The sequence below is a fragment of the Ochotona curzoniae genome, unplaced genomic scaffold (genome assembly GCF_017591425.1).
Source record: "Ochotona curzoniae isolate NIBS_2020 unplaced genomic scaffold, NIBS_Ocur_1.0 contig_1014, whole genome shotgun sequence".
NCBI lineage: Eukaryota > Metazoa > Chordata > Mammalia > Lagomorpha > Ochotonidae > Ochotona > Ochotona curzoniae.
Genome location: NW_024464920.1, coordinates 5,855,787 through 5,879,761, shown reverse-complemented (window position 1 = coordinate 5,879,761; position 23,975 = coordinate 5,855,787). Strand labels below are relative to the sequence as shown.

General features: G+C 38.3%; 2 protein-coding genes and 1 non-coding gene across 3 annotated transcripts; 1 reads left to right on the top strand and 2 right to left on the bottom strand.

Annotated features, from left to right (window-relative positions):
- Positions 1-2,724: 2,724 nt before the first annotated feature.
- On the bottom strand, positions 2,725-3,675 carry LOC121162468 (olfactory receptor 10A7). Its single transcript, XM_040989474.1, has one exon. The coding sequence runs from the start codon at positions 3,673-3,675 to the stop codon at positions 2,725-2,727; it is 951 nt and encodes a 316-aa protein (XP_040845408.1).
- Positions 3,676-13,460: 9,785 nt separating this feature from the next.
- LOC121164260 lies at positions 13,461-13,569 on the bottom strand. The gene has a single exon (XR_005885061.1). It is a non-coding gene; the product is annotated as a U6 spliceosomal RNA (small nuclear RNA).
- An 8,301-nt stretch (positions 13,570-21,870) lies between these two features.
- On the top strand, positions 21,871-22,914 carry LOC121162462 (olfactory receptor 9K2). Its single transcript, XM_040989462.1, has one exon. The coding sequence runs from the start codon at positions 21,900-21,902 to the stop codon at positions 22,896-22,898; it is 999 nt and encodes a 332-aa protein (XP_040845396.1). The 5' UTR covers positions 21,871-21,899; the 3' UTR covers positions 22,899-22,914.
- Positions 22,915-23,975: the final 1,061 nt, after the last annotated feature.

Sequence of the window (23,975 nt, the reverse complement as noted above, 5' to 3'; positions counted from 1 at the left end):
TACTCATGAGTCATACACAGATAGCAGAAAAAACATTGCAATACAACTTCACCAGGTTATCACTGAACTCAGTAACAGTAACTTAGGAGTATTTGAGTTGAGCTTTAAAAAAGCTTAAAGGAGAAGGACTTAAACAGAACTTTAAGTAATTCTTATTTATCTAAAAATGACTAGAAAAAGAAAAAAAGAAAAAAGAGCTAGAGATCAATTTTATTTTATTCGCTGGTTCACTCTCCAGTTGCCGATAACAGCCAGAGCTAAGTAAAGCTGAAGCCAGGAGCCAGGGATTCAATGTAAGTCTCCCAAATGAGTTGGTAATCAGTACCCAAGCACTAACGCCATCACCTTCTGCCTTTTGGGGTGCATATTATCAGGAAGCTGGAATCAGAAGAGGAGCCAGTCCTCACCCTCAAGTATGGGATGCAGATGTCCCAAGAGGCATCTTAACTGTTGTCCCAAATGCCCACTCTGAGTGGAGAGAGAAACAGAAATGAACTGCCTCAAACTCTCATCACATTCAATAGATACACAAAATTAAATTCACGTACACAATTAAATTCCAATTGCAATTAGATCCAAATAACCATTACAAATTGCTAACTTCTGGTGGCTGTTGAATTTCCTGAAATTTGACAAAAAAAAATGATGGATGTAATTTACCACATGACGAATAAGCTGGACAGTTATGAGACACTTTGATCAATCAAGACATAAGTGAACTGATATTTCTACGTGTACTTTGTATTTTCAAATCCAATATGCTGTGCTCCTGAACATACAAAGCATTTTTCAAAATTAAGTTTTGCTCAGTCTTATTTTGTCTCACTGTTTCAGAAACCAAATTCCCACACAGGTGGGGAGATGACCCTGAGGAAATGTAACCAGAAATCAAAGATTTATTATAATAGATTATAATCTTAGAAGGATCTGGATTCATATTCTTTAAATTTTTATTTATTTATTTAAATATTTGCTTATATTTTGAAAGGTAGAGTGAAGGGGAGAAAGACAGGAAGAGAAAGAGAGAAAGCTTGCATGCTTTCATGCACTGGCCACTCCCCAAATAGCCACAATGACTGGAGTATCTTCCAGGTTGAAGCTAAGAGCTTGAACTCCATTTGTGTCTCCCATGTGTACAGCAGAGGCCTGAACACTTGGGTCAATGGCCATCGTCTTCCCAGGTGCATTAGCATGGAGCTGAACCCGAGGTAAAGCAGCTGAGGACAGAACTGGTGCTTTAATATGGGATGCCAGGACGAGCAATCTCTTAGCGTACTACACCATAATACCTACCCTCTAGATTAAAAATCATTGTGTATACTTACCTTTGCCTTGAAAACTAATTATATTTTCTGTTCCTAATTGAACTTTTAGGCAAAATAAAGATATACTAGAATCTATCTCTTAAGTGGTTGCAAAGGCATGTGTTAAAGGCAGTGCCACAAAAAAAGTGTTTTCTATCAGCACTAGTAATTTGCTTTACCATGATATCAAGCAAATGTTGTTCCTATACAAAAATAGTTCATTAGTGGGTAATTTAGGCAATGACCAAAAAATACAGAATTATATCATTAAATATTAATACCAAAGCAATTTTATTAAATAAGTTAACTTAAACATATAATCAATATAAAGAATTTGCATCATCAAGTACTGCCCTCTCATTTAAGTAACTAAAACACAGTATATAATCCATCTTTGCATTGTATCAGCTGCAGAATATACAATGATTTGCAGTGTGACTTTTATTTACCTTCTGTAACCTCTCTTACCCTTCCATCACGATCTGTGACTTGAAGTCATCCATGTATCTCAGATCTGGTTTGGCCAAGCAGAAAAGCCAACAGTAGACTAAGAGAATCAGAACAGAGTAAGATTGGGAAGGCCACTTCATCCAGTCAGGTGGTCTCTGATTGATAATAGCTTAACTTCTGATTTTTTTTTTTTTACTTCATTATGGTGTCAAGAAGATACATATTTCAGAGAAATTGTGTTTTGAATGTTGATGTTTTCTAAAACTCACAGTATGTGGCAGGTACTCCGTTACAATGCTGGGCAGCTGGGGAGCCTCCCTTAGCCACAGCTCTCAGTCAGCCCACAATCATGAGGCTAAATAATCAATATGCTAGAGTGAACTATGTTTCTAGGCTATGATGTTTGCCAAGACAGGTGGGATTAATTCTTTTTTGACTCAATTTTAAAAGATTCATTTTATTTTTATTGGAAAGGCAGATATACAGAGAGCAGGAGAGACAAAGAAGCTCTTCTGTCTGATGATTCACTCCTCAAGCGGTCAACAGTCGGAGCTGCGCCTATCCAAAGCCTGGAGCCTGGATCCTCTTCTGGGTTTCCCATGCGCGTGCAGGGTCCCAAGGCTTTGGACCATCCTTAACTGCTTTCCCAGGCCACAAGCAGGGAGCTGGATGGGATGCTGGGTGGCCCAAACTGGAGCCCATATGGGATGCTGGCACATGTAAGGTGAGGACTTTAGCTGCCAGGCTACCACACTGGACCCTTGACTCAGTTTTTAAATAGTCCTCTCATAATTTTTTTTTCCCTGTCTTCCCAGGTAAGAGTACTTATCTCTTTCTCAGTAAGACTCTGAAATATCCACTGAGATGCACTGACTGTAGTAGCGGGTAGTGATAGTAACTAACCCACTGTAGCTTTTCTTAGTGGGTTCTGCTTCTCCTAGGTTGTTTAGAGCACACTTCACTATAGGACTCAAAACACATCTGTCTTGTGCAAGACCTTGTGAGTCATTATCTTCCTGACTGCCCCTTTCACGTCACTGTTCCTTAGGCTATAAATGATGGGGTTCAACATGGGGGTGATGACTGTGTAGGACAATGATACAAGCTTCTTGCTCTCAGGGGACTGATTCGATTTAGGCCGAAGGTAGGTCAGGCTGGCTGTTCCATAAAAGAGAGATACCACAATGAGGTGCGAAGAGCAAGTAGAGAATGCTTTTTGATGACCAGTAGCAGAAGACATCCTCAGAATGGTTACGATAATGCGGGTACAGGAGACCAAAATAAGGGAGAAAGGAAACATGATAAATAGTAGTGTGGAAGCAAGTGCTTGCATTTCATACGTGGTTGTGTCTTCGGTGACTAGCTTCAACACTGGAGGACCGTCACAAAAAAAATGGTCTACAGCACTGGGTCCACAGAAAGGAAGGGCCATCATCCAACCTGTCTGCAGCATAGATACAGGGACACCAGACATCCAAGAGCCCATGGCCATCCACAAGCACAGAGACCTGTTCATTATGACTGGGTACCGAAGAGGATTACAGATGGCCACAAAGCGATCATAAGCCATCACAGAGAGAAGAAAACACTCAGAGCTCCCAAAGAAGAAGAAGAAATACATCTGGATTCCACAGCCCACGAAAGAGATGATTTTTCTTGGGGACAGTAGATCCACCAGCATCTTGGGCACCATGACTAGAGTGAAACAGACTTCCAGAAGTGACAGGTTTCGGAGAAAGAAGTACATGGGCGTGTGAAGGCCAGGGTCCACACTTGTAACTGTGACAATGAGAAAGTTGCCTAGCAGAGTGACCATATAGATGGCCAGAAATAGGATGAAAAGGGAAACCTGGATCTTGGGATTGGTTGTGAAACCAAGAAGAATGAATTCAGTGACTCTAGTGTGATTTTCACAGACCATATCCTAGGCACAGTTTCTTTCTAAGAATCAGAATATGTGTATTAAAACATTTTCTATCAATACTGAAACAGTCTCAAAAATGACAGCAAAATCCATAAAGCATGTTTCTGTTTTCAGTTGCTTAACTGCTTTGTTTCCCTGAAACAGAGAGGATATTTATAATAATATAATAAAGGAAAAAAAGAACATTTTGCATTATTCTTACCAATTGCTTATCATTTAGTTACAGTTTTTCTATCATCAGAGTCATGGCCTGAGCCCCGTCCTTTTCAAGATTAAGTGGAAAGTATTTAGATAAATAATAAAAGAAAATATTCTACCAAATTGTTAGTCTCAGTGATGATTAAATTTTTATAGTATTATTACTTCTCTTTAAATATTTATTAAGAATTATACATATTTATGTACGATTGTGTAATGTTTCAGTACATGTATACAAATTGTACTGTTCAAATCAATGCAATCAACATTTCTCCTTTGTTCACATTACCTTATGATTGGAACGTTGGGGTGCCTTTCTTTCACTTGCTCATAAAATATGTAGTAGATTGTGGGTTGTTATCACCCTCACTCTACTGAGTAACATTTAAAACTTTTTCCTTTGATCTAACTGATTTGCTACTCATTTTACAAATTCCGCCTAACCCCAAGCTCTAGTTATTACCCTTCTGTGCCAGAGTGAGTTTTTCAGTTTCTACATGTGAGGCTCAGAATGTGGCATTTGTCTGTGCCTTGTTTATTTCACTTAAAATGATGTCATCCAGTTCCACCCATTTTATTATAAATGACAGCATTTACTTCTTTCTGTAGCTGAATTTCATTGTGTATATATACCTTTTCTTTATCCATGTAACTGATGGCAGACATATTGCTTGATCTCATTTTCCAACCACTGTGAGCTGTGCTGCAGTAAACACAGTGAAGCAGATATGGCTTTGAGACAATGACTTCATGTCTCTGGGATATATATCCAGTAGGGGCCTTGCTGGATCATATGATAGTTCTGTTCACAGTTCGTAAGGAACTTTCATACTCTTTTCTATAATGACTGTCCCGCTAACCGTGTTCTAATTTCTTTGAATCCTCATCAGCATGCATTACTTTTCATCTTTTTGTTGTTGTTGTTGTTGTTAATGGCCATTGTTTTAGGATGCTGCAAAGAAAACAATGGGCTAATGTGACTATCTAATCTTTACTATAATAATCACATTTCTATTGAATGAAGCGTGTCTTACGCCATTTCGCTTACCGTATTTACACACACACGCGTACTTCTTAAATGTATCTATACCCATGAGGTGCACCTAGTGAATAGATGTCAGTGGCTAAGTAGAATGCACGACGATTTCAGTGTTTCCAGTAGTCTTTGTGGGCTTTGCTAACTTACCTGAATTTTTACATTTTTATATTATCTCTTATCATTCCACTCCACTGAGCCCTCACTTCTCACTATGCACAGTTATATTCATTTTAAGTAGGCCTGAAAACAAAATAGTCCTCTGAACAAATACGATTTGTAGTAGAAAAGTCATCCCTCCCAACATTCATCCCCAGTCATTGAAATGGTTGTTTCTGTGATTGTCCATTCTCCCCACAGCAGTCAGACTGGGAGCTTGGTGCTTCCCATTAGATGCCTGCTATTATAAGTACTTACTATTGAATATCTGCTGAACCAATCACAAAACGAATTCAACTATTACATACTCGGGGACTACATCTTAAAAGTAAACTTTTTTGACTAATAATAGAATTACAAATTTTTTCTCTGTGCCAATGGTTCTTAGTAATAGCATATCAACCAGGAGCACATGTTGGAAAAAAAACCTTACCTATAATGACACACTATACCTAAGCTGAATGCAGTCTTATTTTCAAATACTGTGGTTGGGTAAATAGTGGATTCATTCTTTTGTAATACATTTTTTCTACTATAAGTCACAAGTGAAACTTTCTAGTCAAAATATTTAAAATTGATTTCCACACTGGACTAAAGGCTCTGAAAAATCCACAGCCTACAGGATTAAAAAAGTATTGATTTATTTGAAATGGGAAAGAGAGAGAGATCATGCTGAAAGCAGGAGTCCAGAATTCAGTCTGGGTCTCCCACGTGCACGACAGGGATGAAGGCACCAGCGTCATTAATGTGGCATCCAAAGGTAGGTATTTGGAGGAGGTCGAATTTGAAGTGGAGTCAGTTCTTAAACCCACACACACTGATAAGGGATGTGGATGCTCTAGATAATATCTTAACCCGTATGCCCATTCTGAAACAAATGGTTCAGTTAAAGAATTGAATGCTTTGCGACCAGGGCGGTGGCTCAACACATTAATCTTCTATCTGCAAGCACTGGCATCCCATGTGGCCACCAGGTTTGTGTCTTGACTGCTCCACTTTCATTCCAGCCCTCTGCTTGTGGACTGAGAGAGCAGCAGAAGATGGCCCAACTCCTTGGCACCCTATACCCTTATGGGAGACCTGAAAGAAGATCTAGGCTTCTGCTTTCAAATCAGCTCAGCTCCAGCTGTTGTGGCCATTTGGCTAGTGAACCAGTGGATGAAGATCCATTTTTTTTTCTCTGTCTCTCCTCTTTGTAAAAGTACTTTTCCAATAAAAATAAATAAATCTTTAAACAAATTCTTAAAATACTCCTTTGCTACTGTTTTATTTAAAACAAGACTGTTTTATTTCTACTCTAAAGGTACACACTTACCTGTCTAGCATGTGTTGTGTGAGCGCTCAAGCCAATGCCCTCAGGAAAGAAACCCCTCTGGTGATATTAAGTTGTCCATGGTTCTAGGAGTCCGATTGTAGCCATTGCCCTCTCACATCTCAGCAAGAAACTGCTCTCCATCATTCTCATCATCGGTGCTAACAGCAAAATCATCAATACTGATACATTTTAGCAAAGTGTTTGAGAAGTTTCACTTGGATTGTATTTTATTCACCAGCATTCAGAACTGTTTCAAACTTGCAGCTGTTGTGAAACTACTGCATCCTTTGCTTTAAGAAAAAGAAAATGTGTGTTTGTGTGTGTGTGTGGGGGGGGGGAGTGACGTATCAAGATTTCATAGTAGATTTTAAAGATTCAGTGTATCCTAAAATACCACAACTAGCTCTCAAAACTCTGTTATCAGGCCCGGCCGTGGTAGCCTAGTGGCTGAAGTCCTCCCCTTGCATGCACTGGGATCCCATATGGGTGCCGGTTCTAATCGCAGCAGTTCTCCTTCCCATCTAGCTCCCTGCTTGTGGCCTGGGAATGCAGCCAAGGACAGCCCAAGGCCTTGGGACCCTGCACCCACATGGGAGACTCGCAAGAGGCTCTGGGCTCCTGGCTTCGAATTGGCTCAGGTCTGGCAGTTGCAGTCACTTGGGGAGTGAATCAGCACATGGAAGATCTTCTCTGTCTCTCCTCCTCTCTATATATGTGACTTTGCAATAAAAGTAAATAAATCTGAGAAAAAAAAAAAAAACACAACGCTGCTATCTGGGGCAACCCTGAGATAAATGCCTTGTCTCTAAGTAAGGTCTATTGTGTGGAGTATGAAAAACAGAATACAAACAATAGAAAATCTTTGAACTTTTGATCATTAGCACTGGACATTTTTTACCTTCCCAGGGAACATTTAAATCTAATAGAAGTGTGGGGACTGAAGGCAAGTAGTCTTTCAACATCCTAGAAAGCTCAGGGGTTGCAATACGTGTTTTCTCTAAAAGCAATCCATCAGCAGTGATAATGCCATCACTACCACAAGTTTATTTTGATATCTTTCTTCAAAACAGATTGCTAAACATTAGTATGTTGCTGGGATTATTACATCCTTCTATGGAATCATTTAATCATTTAATGTTAATTTTACTAGTTTAGTTGACTGCACCCTAATGAGGCCAAAATGTTTTTCATGTAAGCCCATCTTTTCCTTAGGAAATTGACTTTACCTCTTATTCTGGTTATTTTCTTTAAAAAAAAAAAACTTTTCAATTAAAAAAATGTGGATTAATGCTACTGTATCAACACAGGTTGGTATATAAGGTAAAATTAAGGTCTTTATTAAATCTGCAGAAATTCTAAATATAAATAACCAACTCTAAATATAAATAACCTCAGACTCTGAATTGAGAATGCATTGTATGTTATAATCCACAACATTTCCTAAATGTTTAACTCTTGTTTTGTTTCCCCCTAGACGTCACATCTTTGTCTTTCCAGAGACATTAAGAACCCCTTTATCTTTTGTGTCTTTTATTTTAATAAAACATAAAGGTATTCCTTTTTTCATACTTAAAGTTCCACAATTTGTTTTTCCAACACATTTTTGTAATCCACAGATGCAAATATCAAATTACATGTTTAAAATATCAAGGTATAAAACAAGCCATGAAGAAGTGACTGTATATTCCTTACCAAATAAAACCTCCTATGTCTTCTGATTTTATTTTAAAAAGATGTGTAACACATTTGGAAACAAAGCCACACCTAAAAATCTTCAGAATTAGGCAAATGACTTATGCAAACTTCTGCTCAACCTTAGCACTGTGTGGTTGATGTATTTCATAAGACTATTTAAAAGTGTGACTGGCCTTGAGGAAATGATTCCTGTGACAATAGAAGGACTCATTAATAATTTAAACAATTGTTTTCATCTCATGATGGAGTGAATATTTGATGTTCATGAAATGTATGTTTTCTGTTTAAGAGCTCATAGATAAAATGAAATTATCAGAAGAAAATATTTTGAATAATATTTCACATGACACTTACCTCCAATTAAATATTGTAAGCAAAAGACCTTGACAAGGTACGTGAGAATTGTTTTATTACAAGACATCAAAATTTTGCATTAATATTTAAACTCAAAAATTGAAATTCAACATAGACTATTCTGTATCTGAAATGTCTGAAAGAAACATATGATTGATGTCCTTTACACCAAGTGTTAAAGCTTACAGTTGTGTAGCTTGCAAATGCATAATTTTACTCAACTCTATATCCACAGGTTTAAATTTTTAATAATCATCATGTTCAACAAGTAAAAAGTAGGAATGTTTCAGGGTGTGAGCGAGATCACACCAGACATGTCTAAGGTTTATTAAGGAGTCTATTAACCAAGCTTGGTGATAATAGAGTTTACTAGAAACAACAAATCACAAGTCCATGTGGCAATCCAATCAATCATAATCCAACCAAACATAATCCCAAAAAAAACAAATGGTCATTATCTTTAAATCCATCTGTTAAGCTGAAGACCTATGTCCCAGCTTCCCCAACAATGTAAGCTATCCTAAGAGACATGCAATGAATCATATGGACACACTTACAAAGCTGCATTCACCTTTCCCTGACTTCTCTGCCACATTCCACTACTGCCAGACCTCACCTCTCCTGGAACTCCTGATAGTACACAAACCAGAAACAACATTATTACATCCATCGTCCCATCTAAGCAGTACACGTTATCCCATGCTCAGGGGATTACCTGTCCTTGGTCAGCCAAGAGTGGAGGTGCCAGAGTAATGGAAGCTCCCCGTCAGAAAGAGAGCAAGCTCCTGCTTTACAGACCTTTTAAAGGGGCTTGTGAGGGGAGTGGCTACACAACACAATACCGTCCCCTCTCAGATGATAAGTGAGTCACAGGTGGGCAGGAGCGAACCCTAAGTAGTGGGGGCAAACTGAGGATGGAATTAACAATCCATTGCTGTTAGGATCTACCTTCAGGATAGAGGGTAGGGGACACAGCCACATTTAATTTGCCCACTGTCAATGGGTGCTGGCTATCACTGGCTGCACCCCATTGCTTTTTCCTCTTGTTATCAAGTGTTATCTTGACATTTATGATCAAATTTCTCCAGTCTTCTGGCCTTACTGATTTTGGTAATCTTTACAATTCAGTTTACTAACACATAACTTCAATATAGTCCATCTTCTTATCTCTATTTCAACATTGTTTATTTCTGAGGTTAATTTTTGCTCCACCAATGGCCAAGGTGAAGCATTAATGAATAATTGAAAGCTGCATGTTCACAGCTTTTCAGAAGAGCTGGACAAAGTCATTCTCATTTTGAACACTTTGTTCTTCCTTTCAAAAAGATATTGGGTTGCTAAATCAGGATTGTGGTGCAGCAAGTTAATCTGTAAACTGTTTCTTGCAACACCGCAGCCCACATTGGTGTCTGGTGGCGTCTCAACTACTCCACTTGATCCAGCTCCCTACTAATGCACCCAGAAAACAACAGAATATGGCCCATGCACTTGAACCAGATCTGGAGGTTATATTTTGATCCTTTTGCTGGTGGTGCTTGTCTTCTGACCATCATTTCAAACATTGCTGCTGCTTATCTACTCATGCATGTTTGAGGCAGCAAGAGAGGACATTTGACTTCTCTCTTAAATGTTGCATATCCTATTACATTATCATGTCAGTTTTTTCTCAAATCGCGCATTAGTTTCAGAATCAGATAGAGAAACACAGAGCACAGGCAGTGATTAATGGAGAGAAGCCTCATAGTTTTCTTATTTTACTATTTTGTGTAAAAACAAACAAACAAACAAACAAACAACAACAAAAAAAAACAGGAAAGAAGTATGCATTCCAGGGTAGAATCAAGTGCACTTCCTGGGTGTGAATGCCAGCTCCACTTTTGACATCAGCATCCTTAGAACGTGCACCCTGGGAGACAGCAGGTCATGGCTACAATCCTGAGATCCCTGCCCCTTATGTGGGGGACAAGGAATGAGTTCTATAGGAACTGGGCTTCAATCTATCCCAGCATCACCTGTTGCCAGCCTTTGGAGAATTAAACCCAGGATGGGAGATGCCATCTTTCTCTTTCTCTCTCTCTCTCTTTCTCTCTCTCTCAGATCAATACAAACAAGTAAATATACTTACTCCCAAGCCTATACCCTTTGGGGGAGTTCAACAACAGACAGCATGCCGTAAGTGATCTGTAGTGCAGAATTTCCAGGGTGCCATGCTGTCAAGCAGAAGGTGTGTTTCTCTTCACTGCTTTCTTCCCGTGGCCCAGTTGTTAGGACAGCACTCACACAGAGTGCTGTTCCCCAAACACAGGATTTTATTTCCCATCTGAGGCTTTATGAGAAGTACCAAAAACATAAACTTTTCTCAGGGTTTGATACCATCTAAACTTCTGTACTGGTTAATTCAAAATGTCAAGTTGACTGAATAAAGGAATACTCAATAACTTGCTAGAGCATTTATTTTGGAATTGTCCGTGAGCGTGTCTCCAGAGATCGCTGTGTCTGCCAACCTCCCTCCTGAGGCCTTAGGATTTGGACGTGAGCCACATCACACTCTCCCAGGGTCTCCTGCTGGCAGATGGTCTGTCCAGAGACTTAGCTTCCATGCTCAAATGAGCCAATTTTCGAGGTAAACCTCTCTGTCTTTATCTCATCTCATCAACTCACCCTACCCTAACGTATCCTATTGGTTCTGTCTCTCAGGACTTCAACACAAACTCCCATCTTTTGGTTTGAGATGGGCATGATGCAAGAGAGGAGATACTGTTCCACCTAAGACAATCTCTTCAGAACTGACCTCATGACTACTCTACTCCTTAACACAATCAAATTGTGTTAGCATGGCTGAGACAACAAAAATTTCAGGTTGAAGAAATGAACACTATGGAGAAGGAAAAAGTTTTTCTCTCTTGGAGGAGAGTACAAAATTTTTTTGAACTTTTTGATAAATTATTGACATTAATTCCATTCGAGATTAGGATTATTCCTGTGTCCATTTTTGTGCTGCTAACAATTGACCACAAGTGAGGACTAAAATTAATACCATACATACAGTTTAGGGAGGCAACTGTGTGCTTCCCTATACCTGCAACTATTGTAAGTACTCAAATGGTCATTTGAAGGCTTTAAAGAAGATTATTAATACAAACATTCATGGATTTCCATAATTATTTCACCTCTGGTTGCCACAAAAGAGCATATCCAATGCTGAATTCCAGCCCTATTCTCATTAGCATATACAAAATTTGTCCTTTACTTGATTTATGTGATATTATTATTTTAATTCTACTAATGTAAATATTATACAGTTGTTGAATTTTTAAGAATATTGTCACACAAGTCAGAATTCTAGATTAAACTTTGCTATCTTCCTCTTTGTATTAAGGGTTTTTTGTGTGTGTGATTTTGTTTCTCCTTCTCTACAATGATAAAAATAAAACATAAAAGGTTAGAATTAGTATATAAATTTGTTTCAGTATTAAAAGATGTAATTTCTGTAAATTGCTCTGAAAAGTGTCTGACACAAGTTCAGTAATTTTAATAATCTATTTTTTGTTGCTCTTTTTACAAGTTACTCAAAAATCTTTTTAAAAGAACTATAAAAATTCAATAAATAAAAAGAAATTAGCACTTCTAATGCATTGCAAATCATGGTAAGTGGTATAGGGCTTTATGTAGAAATGCATTCCTTAAAACTGAAAATTCAGCTGGATATGTAAAATGACATTCATTAAAGTACAAATAATGGTACAGTAATTGCATTAAATTATGACAACTGGTAGAAGTTATCTAAAGTAGCAAGACAATGGCAATTATAGAGGAACTGAATCTTACATATTGCGAATTGCCCCAATTATACTGCAATAGGGGATGACTATAATGACATAAAAATGAATATGTGGGCTGGCACGATGGCTCAATTGGCTAATCCTTTACCTACATCCACCAGCATCCTATATGGACACTGTCATGTCCTGGCTGCTTCACTTCCCATTCAGCTCCCTGCTTATGCCCTGGGAAAGTAATAAGGGTTGGTCCAAAGCCTTGGGCCCCACATCCACCTGAGAGACCTGGGAAGGACGGGGAGCTTATGGCTCCTGGCTTCTGATTTGCTCAGCTCTGGCTGTTACAGCTATTAGAGGAGTAAACAAGCAGATAGAAAACCTTCTCTCTGTCTCCCCTTCTCTCCATAAGCACCTTTCTAATAAAAATAAAATAAATGCAACTTTAAAATGAATATGAAATCGTAATTATGTCAGAATAAATGTGAAGAGATACCAAATGTTACTTATGGCAGCAAGAGAATGGTGATTCTGGGAGATTTTAACTGAATTTCATGTGTTGGTGTGATGTAGAGCTAGACTCAAAGTATCAGGGATGATTCAAGCCATGGTATTGAATCTACTTTGAATGAAATGAATGGATGCAGAGTGGAGCATTCCCTCCAATTACAATTTGGAGAAGAACAGAAGCCCAAAGTTGTTAGATAAAAACCTGGGGACCAATAAAAATCTCTTAGGAAAAGAGTGACATGGTTGAAATAATGCTTTAGAAAGACAAGTCTGAATGCTCAAAGAATGAATGCTGAGGAGAACAAGGAAGTCATATAGAACTTTTAAATTTTATTTTTGACTTAATAGTACAATTCTATAGGGTTTGGGATTTTCTTTACCCCTTCCCCAAATTTCCTCCCCTCAACTGATTTCTCCATATTATTATAATAGTAGAGTCCTTCTTAAGCAGTCACAAGTTCATCATTCTGTTATTTAAGTGTGTCCTAACATTGCTGGCACAGACAATGACAGATATTCACTCCAGCACCCTATTGTCAAGCTACATCCAACAGTTTCATTGAGAGTCTATCTTTGATTTGGAAGGAGAGATGCATACAGCATTGTATCTTCACCTCTGGATATGATAGTCTCTATTATACTGCTACTATACATTCCCTTAAATGAGAAGCCACAAAACAAAATCAACAACAGAAATAAAATGAAAAAACGAAAGATTTACAGCACCATGGAGTTAGGTAACATGCTACTGAATAACCAAAAAAATTGCATGTCATCTTTATGCAGGGGCCATGCTAATCTTCTCTGTATGGTTCCAATTTTAGTATGTGTACTGCCGAAGCAAGCACAAGATCATATAGAATTTTAAAGATATATTATTATATACAGTTTGAAGTGAAGGTGTTCTAATTCAGGATTATCACGATATTAGTAAAAAAAAAAAAGAAAGAAAGAAAGGAAGGAAGGAAGAAAGAAAGAAAGAAAGAAAGAAAGAAAGAAAGAAAGAAAGAAAGAAAGAAAGAAAGAAAGAAAGAAAGAAAGAAAGAAAGAAAGAAAGAAAGAAAGAAAGAAAATAATATGAGCCTGGAGATTATTCTGAAGTAGTAGGTTAGAAATATTACTTTAGAAAAAGTCACAATAAATTTATAACTAAGAATCCAGTAAGTGCTCTTGTCATTAGCCTATGCAGATGTGTGTGTGTGTGTGTGTGTGTGTGTGTGTGTGTGTGTGTGTGTGCATGAGTACATGTTTGTGCACCTTCGATGAGAAGGAGGCAAAGAACAAGGAACTAGACCTGTGTGATTATTGACTGAAAGGGCAGGCACATAAGAATGACAATTTTTATCTTTCCTATGCTTTTGTTTCATTGCTATGTTCCCTTAAAGAGAGCGACTTTTTTTTGTTTTTAATACCCTACAGAAGTTTACATTCTATTGTTCCTAGAAGGGGAAGTGAAAAACAAATGTACAAAATTATTAGTTCTCTACCCAAGCAAGGAATGAAAATAAATATTCTTGTCTTGTTCCTGACCACAAGGGGAAACATTGACATTGACAGAGTATTAAGCTGTCTGTGAGTTCCTCATATAGGAACTTTATTGCACACATGTTGATATTTTATATATTTATTTGTTCAGATCTTTTGTTATGAAAATATGGAATTTTATCAAATGTACTCTTGTCGCCCATTGAAATTATCATATGATTTTTAAATACTACATTTGATAGATCATATTATTGCTTTGAATATTTGAACCATGCTTATATTCCTAGGATAAGTTTTACAAGATTATTTTGCAAGAACCTTTTCTTATGTTTTTGAAGTCAGTTTGCTAATATATTTTTGAGTTTATGGTTTTTTTTTTAAGATTTATTTATTTTTATTAGAAAGTCAGATATACAGAGAGGAGGAGAGACAGAGAGGAAGATCTTCTGCCCAATGGTTCACTCCCCAAGTTGTCACAACCGCTGAAGCTGAGCCAATCGGAAGCCAGCAACCTCTTCTGGGTCTCCCACATGGGTGCAGGGTCCCAAGGCTTTTGGCTGTCCTCAACTGCTTTCCCAGGCCACAAGCAGGGAACTGGAGGGAAGTGGGGCTGCCGGGATTAGAACCGGTGCCCATATGGGATCCTGGGTGTGCAAGGCAAGGACTTTAACCACTATACTATCACTCCAGGCCCGAGTTTATGTTTACTAGGATTACTAATCTCTAACTTTCTTTTCTTGTAATAGCCTTATCTAGTTCTCATGCAAGAGTAATGCTGGTGTCATAAACTAAATTTAGAAGTGATCTTCTTAGTTCAGGTTTTTTTTCTTTTTTTTTTTTTTTCCAAAAATGTGAGGAAAAAGGAGATAGATTCTTCAAATTTGGGATAAAATTCACCTGTCAAGATTATTGACCATGGATGTTTCTTTGTAGGAGATTTCTGATCACTATCTCCATCTCTTGCTACTGTTCTGATGAGATTTTCTGATTCTTCTAAGATTCAATCTTGTCTCTAGGAGTGTATTTGTTTCTTTGATGTTGTCTAATTTTTTAGCACAAAATTGTTCATAGCAATGTTTGTCGATGCTTGTATTTCCAGAATATCAATTATAATTTTTGTTGTTTTAGTTTTATTCATTTGGCCTCTCTCTTTTACGTGTTATAATAACTAAAGGTTTACTGATTTGGTTATCTTTTAAGAATTCTTTCTCCATTTTGTCTATCTACTGTTTCTTTAGTCTCAGTTTTAATTTGCATTATTTCCTTTCTACTGCTAGCTTTGCTTTTTGTTTCTTCCTCTTTTTTAGTTCTTTAGAATTTAAAGTTAGATTAGGAGCTTTTCCTTTTAGTTTTTAACTTTGGCGTTCAGAAACTTCCCTCTTAAAACTGATTTTTTGCATTCCATAAATTTTGGCATGTTGTGTTCCTGTTTTTCTGACAGAGAAAATGTATGGCCCTCAGGGGTCTCAGAACTTGGTACATGGGAGCACTGTTGATTGAATAAAGACACAGGGTCTACAGTGTATGAATCCAAGGTGTAAATGTTCATTGCAACAAGTTTTTATACTATGTTTTTCATGCAAAGCCAGGATATCTGAACAATGCTATATCATCACAAAACAATCTGCCATACACATGAGCTTTCACCAGGTTGTTTTACAGAACACATTTTAGTGTTTCTTCTCACAAACATTAATCGTTACAGGTCAACAGGTGAAGGCTGCGTTCCAGGAGCTGGGATGGAATGCAGGCAACAGAGAAAACCGTCCCAAGAGTGTAGCTTACCAGAGTCTCTCATAGGATGTGTTTGCAGGCATACATTACTGAGTTATTACCGGGTCCAGGGAGGGGACGGGGGGCTCCTCTGGGGTTGCTCAGGTACCTGCTGATCCTTGTCCCATCGTCATCCCAGCCTTGTTACAAAAATGAATTACTGCTCGGAGACAGGAGTAGGGACAACAAAACAAAAGGTCATTGGAATATATTTCAGAGAAGCAGTGACCCAGGACACAGAGCACATGACAATCGAACATCTTGGTGTGGCACTTTTGTCCCTGAAGTAGATGGTTGCTGACTCTTGATGTGGCAGTGAGGTTCACAATTGGGATCGCTGTCCATGTGGCCTCAAGCCAGACTTTTCTAGTTTGACTGAGTTCTCATTTTATCAGTATACTTACCCACAAGTTTATCCTGGCAGACAACAGAGTTCCTGATCCCTCCCCTGCATAAGGGTCTTCTGGCTCCTGTCCATTTGCTCATGTCTACCTAGCTACCTCCCTTCATGAAGAGTTAAATATTTCTTTTTCTGGTTTTAGCAGGCAATATATTGTTTAATGTTTATACTTGTATATTGCTTATAATTGTGTGGGTAGTCACAACACATATAAAATGACCTGATCCATAAAATGCTGCCAGCCTTTTTCACATGGATCAGGATTCTGAGTGAGGTCCATTGTCACTTAGAACTCACAAACACTTGAATCTGATAGTCTGTGAAACCAGCAAATATGATGACTGGAAAATCAAAGTGCAGGCTCCTGAAGGCTTTAGAGGAAAGTGAGCTGAATGCACGTGTTCTTTTTTGGAAATAGGTCGTATGTGAACCCTGATGGAGAGTGTGCTCTTGATTGCAATAATCGTGTGACTGCAGTGTCCTGAACAGGTGGCATCTGTCCCATCAAGGAAGCATTAGTCTGTGTTTGAAGGCAGGTACTTCATGAAGTTACTGACTGCAGTGTTTATCATGTCTACATCAAGTATGTTCAAAATCATAAATAGATTTTGTGACCAGTGACTCACATTTCTAGTACACCTGCTCCTAACAGCCAACTCTCTTTCAGCATATATCTATGATCACATGGGACATTCCCTCCTTGCAGCTTCTGAGATAAAAGATACTGGGTCAAGTTTACAGAGGTGCTGCATGTAATATTGGCAGCAGCAAGAAATGGACGAGACTATTGTCATACAACTACGACTCAAAGGCACTCCCTAAAGATCACTGAACTAGAAAAAATACTCCTAATGGGCATAAACTTAAGTAACATGTCTTACTGTTCTCTTGTTTGAAATTCAGCTCAAGGGGCTTGTGTGTGATTTCACAGGTTAAGCCTTCCCCTGAAGTGCCAGCATATATTGTATGAGTGCTAGTTTGTGTCCTGGCTTCTCCACTTCCAGTCCTGCTCCCTGCTAATCTGCCTGGCAAAGCATCAAAAGATGGACCTCTCCATTCAGATGGTAGATCCTAGAGAAGTTCCAGGCTCCTAGCTTTCAACTGCCCCAGCTCTGGCCATTGCAGCTGGTTATGCATAGGACCATAGAGTTCCCTATCAAGGTTCTGATGAACTAAAACACTTCATTTCTTAATGATATCTTTTTTTCTTACCAAAAAAACTTATTGTAAATTGAAAATCATTGTTTTAGAATAAAATTGAAATTGAAACATTTTTATGGTTCTATTCAAAGGATTCACATAAAGAAAAAATAAGACCTCCTTAATGTATTTTAAGTCCAATGAAGCTTAAATTAAAAAAATTATTTTTATTTATTTATTTTTTTACATCCAGAGCCTTCATAGTCCTCCACGGACTTTGACTCCGGAACCTGGAAGTCTCAATAATTGACATATTTTTCTCTGCTCTCCAGGGGACACTGTCCCAAAAGGTGAGAGAAATCTCAATGCTTCAATTACTTGGAAAAGTTACACGGTTATACCTAAACCAAAGCCCATTGGGTAACTGCTATCGATATTTCGGCAAATTGTGAGCAATTCCAGATGGCTCGGGGCTTCCACTTGCACATGCATGGCCATCTTTGCTCCCTCCTTAAAGCGCACAAACATCTGAGAATGCAGGGTAGTGAATGTCCTGTGGATTGATGGCTCAGGTTCCAGTTACGTAACTATGGAGTGTAATTCCTGGGGTTGTTTTAGCATTGGCAGAACATCAGTTAGATAATTTACTGCAATTCTCTTCTGACAAGAACATTTTGAATGCTTCAAGAGATCTATTGCTCAAGGAAAAGGCAATTTTTAAAATAGAGCAATGGAAACATAGATTCTGTTTCTCTAAGGGAAGACTCTAAAACTGGGGTAATGAATGTGTATGGAGAAAGAGGCTTATTTTACCACAAAATGGCAACTTTTCAGTATTTGTGGTCTTGACAGTAAGTGTTTAACTTTATTCTTATCATTTCCAGACTTAAAAGACTAAAAAGAGGAAACCCCTGGAATTTGCTGCTTCATTTTAAGAGACTCTGATAAAATTTCAAAGAGCAAAAGGTAAAGATAACTCTTAGAGGAAGAATAATAATTCTGAATGACTGTTTGCTTGTGGACTGCCCTGGGAAGAACTCTGGCTTCCAGGTATAAGCATATTCAGTCACAACTATATTAATATTTATGACATTATGACTGTTCTAGCATTTCTGACAGATTATTAACCATTTTTCTCTCATTCCACCTAATAAATATATCATAATTAATAGTCATTTTGCAGATGTTAAGCATTATACAGACAACAAATGCACAAGAAATTTTGCCAAAGAATGATTAATAAATATTTAATAGTAATGCCAGACTATTATGACATTGGAATATACATGATAGGAATGAATCCTGAATGTTAAAATAATGTAAGTCATTGCTAGGATGTGAAATTAACAAAATACATTTGTCAATGTAAAAATTTTCAAAAATAATGTTACATGATTGATTCTGGCTGTCTTTCACACTGCTAGATCTCCACAAACCCTAAGAATGATCTAATGTAAAATTTTGGTCCTTTGAAATAGAACTATTTGCATATTTATTTTTAATGGGGTCGGTGAATACCTTATTCTCTGCATTAAAAAAGAAATCTTATGTAATGGTAACACATAGCATGCAATTTCCCCCTTAGTCATATTTGTTTTCCTCAAACAAAATATTACAGTTTCCACAGATATTTTTTATATTGTTTCTGGACTTTTAACAGTTTTTCTGATTAATAGAAATTTAAGTTTATATAAGCTTATCCAACAAAGCCCACATATGTCATTATTTTTCAACTTAAACAGGACTGCTGTGAATTGCAACATCATACCGAAATGTAATAAAAAGAATAATGACAAACACTTGTTGAATATTTACTGGGCCATAATGGTGCCCTTCGATTTATGTTACATTGTTCATTTTGTATCTGCAAAAATCTTTGAGGATTGCAGAATTCTTGTCTCTCTTCTAACTACGGGGATGCTATTGTATAGAGAGTACAAGAAATTTGTCCTAGATCCCATTGAGAAAGACAAAGAAGCTGAACTAGACCCTAACTCAAATCTATCTGACACTGAAAGTAGTGCTAACTACAGTGGGACTGCACAGGCTCCATGCTTATCACTGATTGCCCCTGCAGCAATTAAAGTCCACTCACAGGATGTTATACTGGCAATATTTGTAGAAGTTATGTATAATCTTTTTTTTAAAGATTTATTTATTTTTATTGCAAAGTCCAATATACAGAGAGGAGGAGAGACAGAGAGGAAGATCTCCCGTCCAATGATTCACTCCCCAAGTAACCACAATGGCTGATACTGTGCCAATCTGAAGCCAGGAACCAGGAACTTCCTCCAGGTCTCCCACACGGGTATAGGAACCCAAGGCTTTGGGCTGCCCTTGACTGCTTTCCCAGGCCACAGGCAGGGAGCTGAATGGGAAGTGGAGCTGCCGGGATTAGAACCGGCGACCATATGGGATCCCGGTTCGTTCAAGGTGAGGACTTTAGCTGCTAAGCCACGGTGCCAGGCCCAGTTATACATAATCTTCAGGAACTTATTTTCACATGAATATGTGATGATAGTACTTGTGAAATGGAAGAGATTTTTGACCCAGGTTGAGAGGTAGAAAATCTATTTTGATGAAAAGAAATTTTAACTTTTTTTCTGAGGTATGAGGGGATGTTGAAAAAGTTCTTGAGAAGTACACATATATTTTTTAAAAAGCCATATATGGGTTACAAATATTTGTTTTCCCCTGCCAAAATACATCCTTCCATTCATTTTCTATGACAGGTGCAAGTCTGTTAAAAGAACAGGAAGCCTCCCTATTCAAATGATTACATAGTGCAAGAAGATGATTTGTCTCTCTGCATTCAAAACTGTGAAATATAGATAAACTTTTAAAAAGATCATTAAGAACAAAGATTTGAGAGCCAAGTTTGTTGGCTTTAAATTCCTCTTATAACTACAAAAGTGAATTTCTTTTTTTTTTAAGATTTATTTATTTATTGGAAAGTCAGATATACAGAAAGGAGGAGAGTCAGAGAGGAAGATCTTCCATCCACTGATTCGCTCCCCAAGTGAGCGCAATGGCCGATGCTATGCCCATCCCAAGCCAGGATCCAGGAACTTCTTCCAGGTCACTCCTGCGGGTGCAGGAACCCAAGGCTTTGGGCTGCTTTCCCAGACCTCAAGCAGGGAGCTGGAGGAAGTAGAGCTGCCGGGATTAGAACCAGCGCCCATATGGGATCCTGGCACGTTCAAGGCGAGGACTTTAGCTGCTAGGCCATGCCGCTGGGCCCTACAATAATGAATTTCAACAGATTTCATTTCTCTAAACCTCAGTTTGCTCATGTGAAACCTGGGAAAGGAAAGCATGTATCTCACAGCATTATGGTATGGTTTAAACGAGGTCCCATGAAAGCCCTCAGAAATGTGTCTGGCATATTAAGTAATGCCACACAAATGTTTACTATTATTCTAAGTTCCTGTACAACATCATGCACAGTTCCAAGAGAAGAGGAAAAATGTTAATATGAGGATATGTCAATTCATGGAAAAGTGGAATTAAAGATAAATTATGGTGCAATAAATTTTTTGAAATCTGTGCGTGATTTTTACAATGTATATTTTCCATTAATGTAGAGAAGATTTTTCACACAAGAAGTTAAAATTATTTGAGCGAGCTAAGACATAAATCAATGATGACCATCAAAATTGTTTTCAGTGTAAGTGAGAGTATAGTCTTGAAGACTCTTTTATGCATCTTTAGTTAGGTTTCCATTTTAAAGAAGCTATTCTGTCTAGATTGTCTCTATGCATCTTATTAAAAAATAAAAAAGCACAGGAAAGAGAAAAATTTTCCGCAGGGAAGTTTTTATGGCCTATCTTGAAGAGATTCTGGAAAGTTAAATACTAATTTTTTTGTGTGTCTGATGGCACACACATTTTATCTTAGGGGTTATATGACTTCCTTCAGAATTCAAATTTTCCATGATTCACAAGAGTTAATTGCACATATTAAATATTAAACTTAGTCAATTTCTTTATATCTATTGGTACTCTACATTAAGCCCTAATGTTTTTCTCATCTTCGATACCAAAATCCCCATTATCTCTAATGCCAGACTAGCTAAATTACTTCCTGAATGCCATTTATCAAATGTTGTACCCTCTTACAGTCACTGGCTTTTGATATTAAATTTACTAGGCAAACTATTAGGAAAATAGAGAGAAAAGTGATACCTGGACTTGCGCAAGTCATCTTAGTAGACAGCTTACAGGCAAAAAACTTTGCCACTTGTAAGAATTAGGAAATAACAAGCATTTGCATCAATCAATTGTTTCAATTTGTCATTGCATTTCCATAAGGCTGAAATTAATGATTATAAAGTAATCTGATAAGCCCTACTAACGTCAGAGGTTGTTTGTAAAACTGGAAATGAAGGCAGGAGTTCATTTGTTCATTTTGCCCTGTGCCTCTCAGCAGGTGCCTGCCATGGGTGACAGGGGAACGAGCAATCACTCAGGAATGACCGACTTCATTCTTGTAGGCTTCAGGGTCCACCCAGAGCTCCACCTTCTCCTCTTCCTGATTTTTCTGCTTGTCTATGCCATTATCCTGCTAGGGAATGTTGGGATGATGGCCATTATTGTGACTGACCCCCGGCTGAACACACCAATGTATTTCTTCCTAGGCAATCTCTCCTTCATTGATCTCTTCTATTCGTCTGTCATTGCACCCAAGGCCATGACCAACTTCTGGTCTGAAAGCAAGTCCATCTCCTTTGCAGGCTGTGTGGCCCAGTTCTTTCTCTTTGCACTCTTCATTGTGACGGAAGGCTTCCTCCTGGCAGCCATGGCTTATGACCGCTTCATTGCCATTTGCAACCCTCTCCTCTACTCTGTCCAGATGTCCACACGTCTCTGCGCTCAGCTGGTGGCTGGTTGCTATGTTTGTGGCTGTTTCACCTCAGTTCTTCAGACCAGCATGACCTTCAGTTTATCGTTCTGTGCTTCTCGGGCTATTGACCACTTCTACTGTGATGCTCGTCCACTGCAGAGGCTGTCCTGTTCTAACCTCTTTATTCATAAAGTGATATCTTTTTCTTTATCCGGTATCATTATCTTGCCTACCGTCACAGTCATTATCGTTTCCTACGTGTACATTGCGTCCACAGTTCTAAAGATACGCTCCACCGAGGGCCGGAAGAAAGCCTTCTCCACCTGCAGCTCTCACCTGGGGGTCGTGGGTGTGCTGTACGGTGCCGTCTTCTTTATGTACCTCACACCTGACAGGTTTCCTGAGCTGAGTAAAGTGGCCTCCTTGTGTTACTCCCTCGTCACTCCCATGCTGAATCCTCTGATTTACTCCCTGAGAAACAAAGATGTCAAAGAGGCTCTAAGAAAACTTGTAGAGAAGAAAAATGCTCTGTTTTGATTATTATTTCTCTTCTGCCAATGGTATTGTGGCTGTTTGCTTGGGTTCTCTCATGGCCATTCGTTGAAATTCTCATGAAGATAATTTAAAAAATGCAAGTAATTGGTTTTTCTCTGTGTTGTTTCCTTTCCCTGTATTACTTTGTACGTCATTTCAGACGTCCTTAATCCCAAAAGTATTGTGATGATGAATTCTCCCGCTCATCTCCAGTAACACTTTACTTCACAAAATTCATTTGTATGGCATATTGTTGAGTAATATTTTGAAATTTCATTGCACTTTTTAAAATATATTTTATAATGTTTATGATTCTGATTTCTCTCCCTTCTGCACATAATCATGAATCACTGACAAAAAGCCCAGTTGGGTTTAATTGTTTAATTATTTAATTTAAAAATATTATTTCATAGGCAGAGGCACAGAGGGAGAGAAATCTTCTATTGTTTCGCTTCCCCTACTGTCTGGGATAGGCAGTGATTGACTGATCTGCAGTCAGGACTCTAACCAGGCATTCCAACAAGGGATGCAGGATTTCAATCAGTCATTTAACCAATGAGCCAAATGTTAGCCTCCATTTTATATTTTAGGAAAATGTGTTTTATAACTTTATAACTGATCTCATTAACATCTTAAATGGTTATTGTGTTTTTATCTTGGTAATTTTATCTGTTATATAGAGACTATCTAATAGAAAAGAAATTTGTCACCTTTTTTTTTTAAAGATTTGTTTTTATTATTTTTTATTGGAAAGGCGGATATACAGAGAGGAGAGTCAGAGAGGAAGGTCTTCCGTCCGATGATTCACTCCCCAAGTGAGCGCAATGGGCCGATCCTATGCCGATCCGAAGCCAGGATCCAGGAACTTGTTCCAAGTATCCCACATGGGTGCAGGCTCCCAAAGCTTTGGGCCGTCCTGGACTGCTCTCCCAGGCCACAGGCAGGGAGCTGGAAGGGAAGCGGGGCTGCCAGGATAGAACCGGCGCCCATATGGGATCCCGGGCGTGCAAGGCGAGGACCTTAACCACTTGCGCCACCGCGCCGGGCCCATGTCACCTTCTGTACATACACTCACATGGA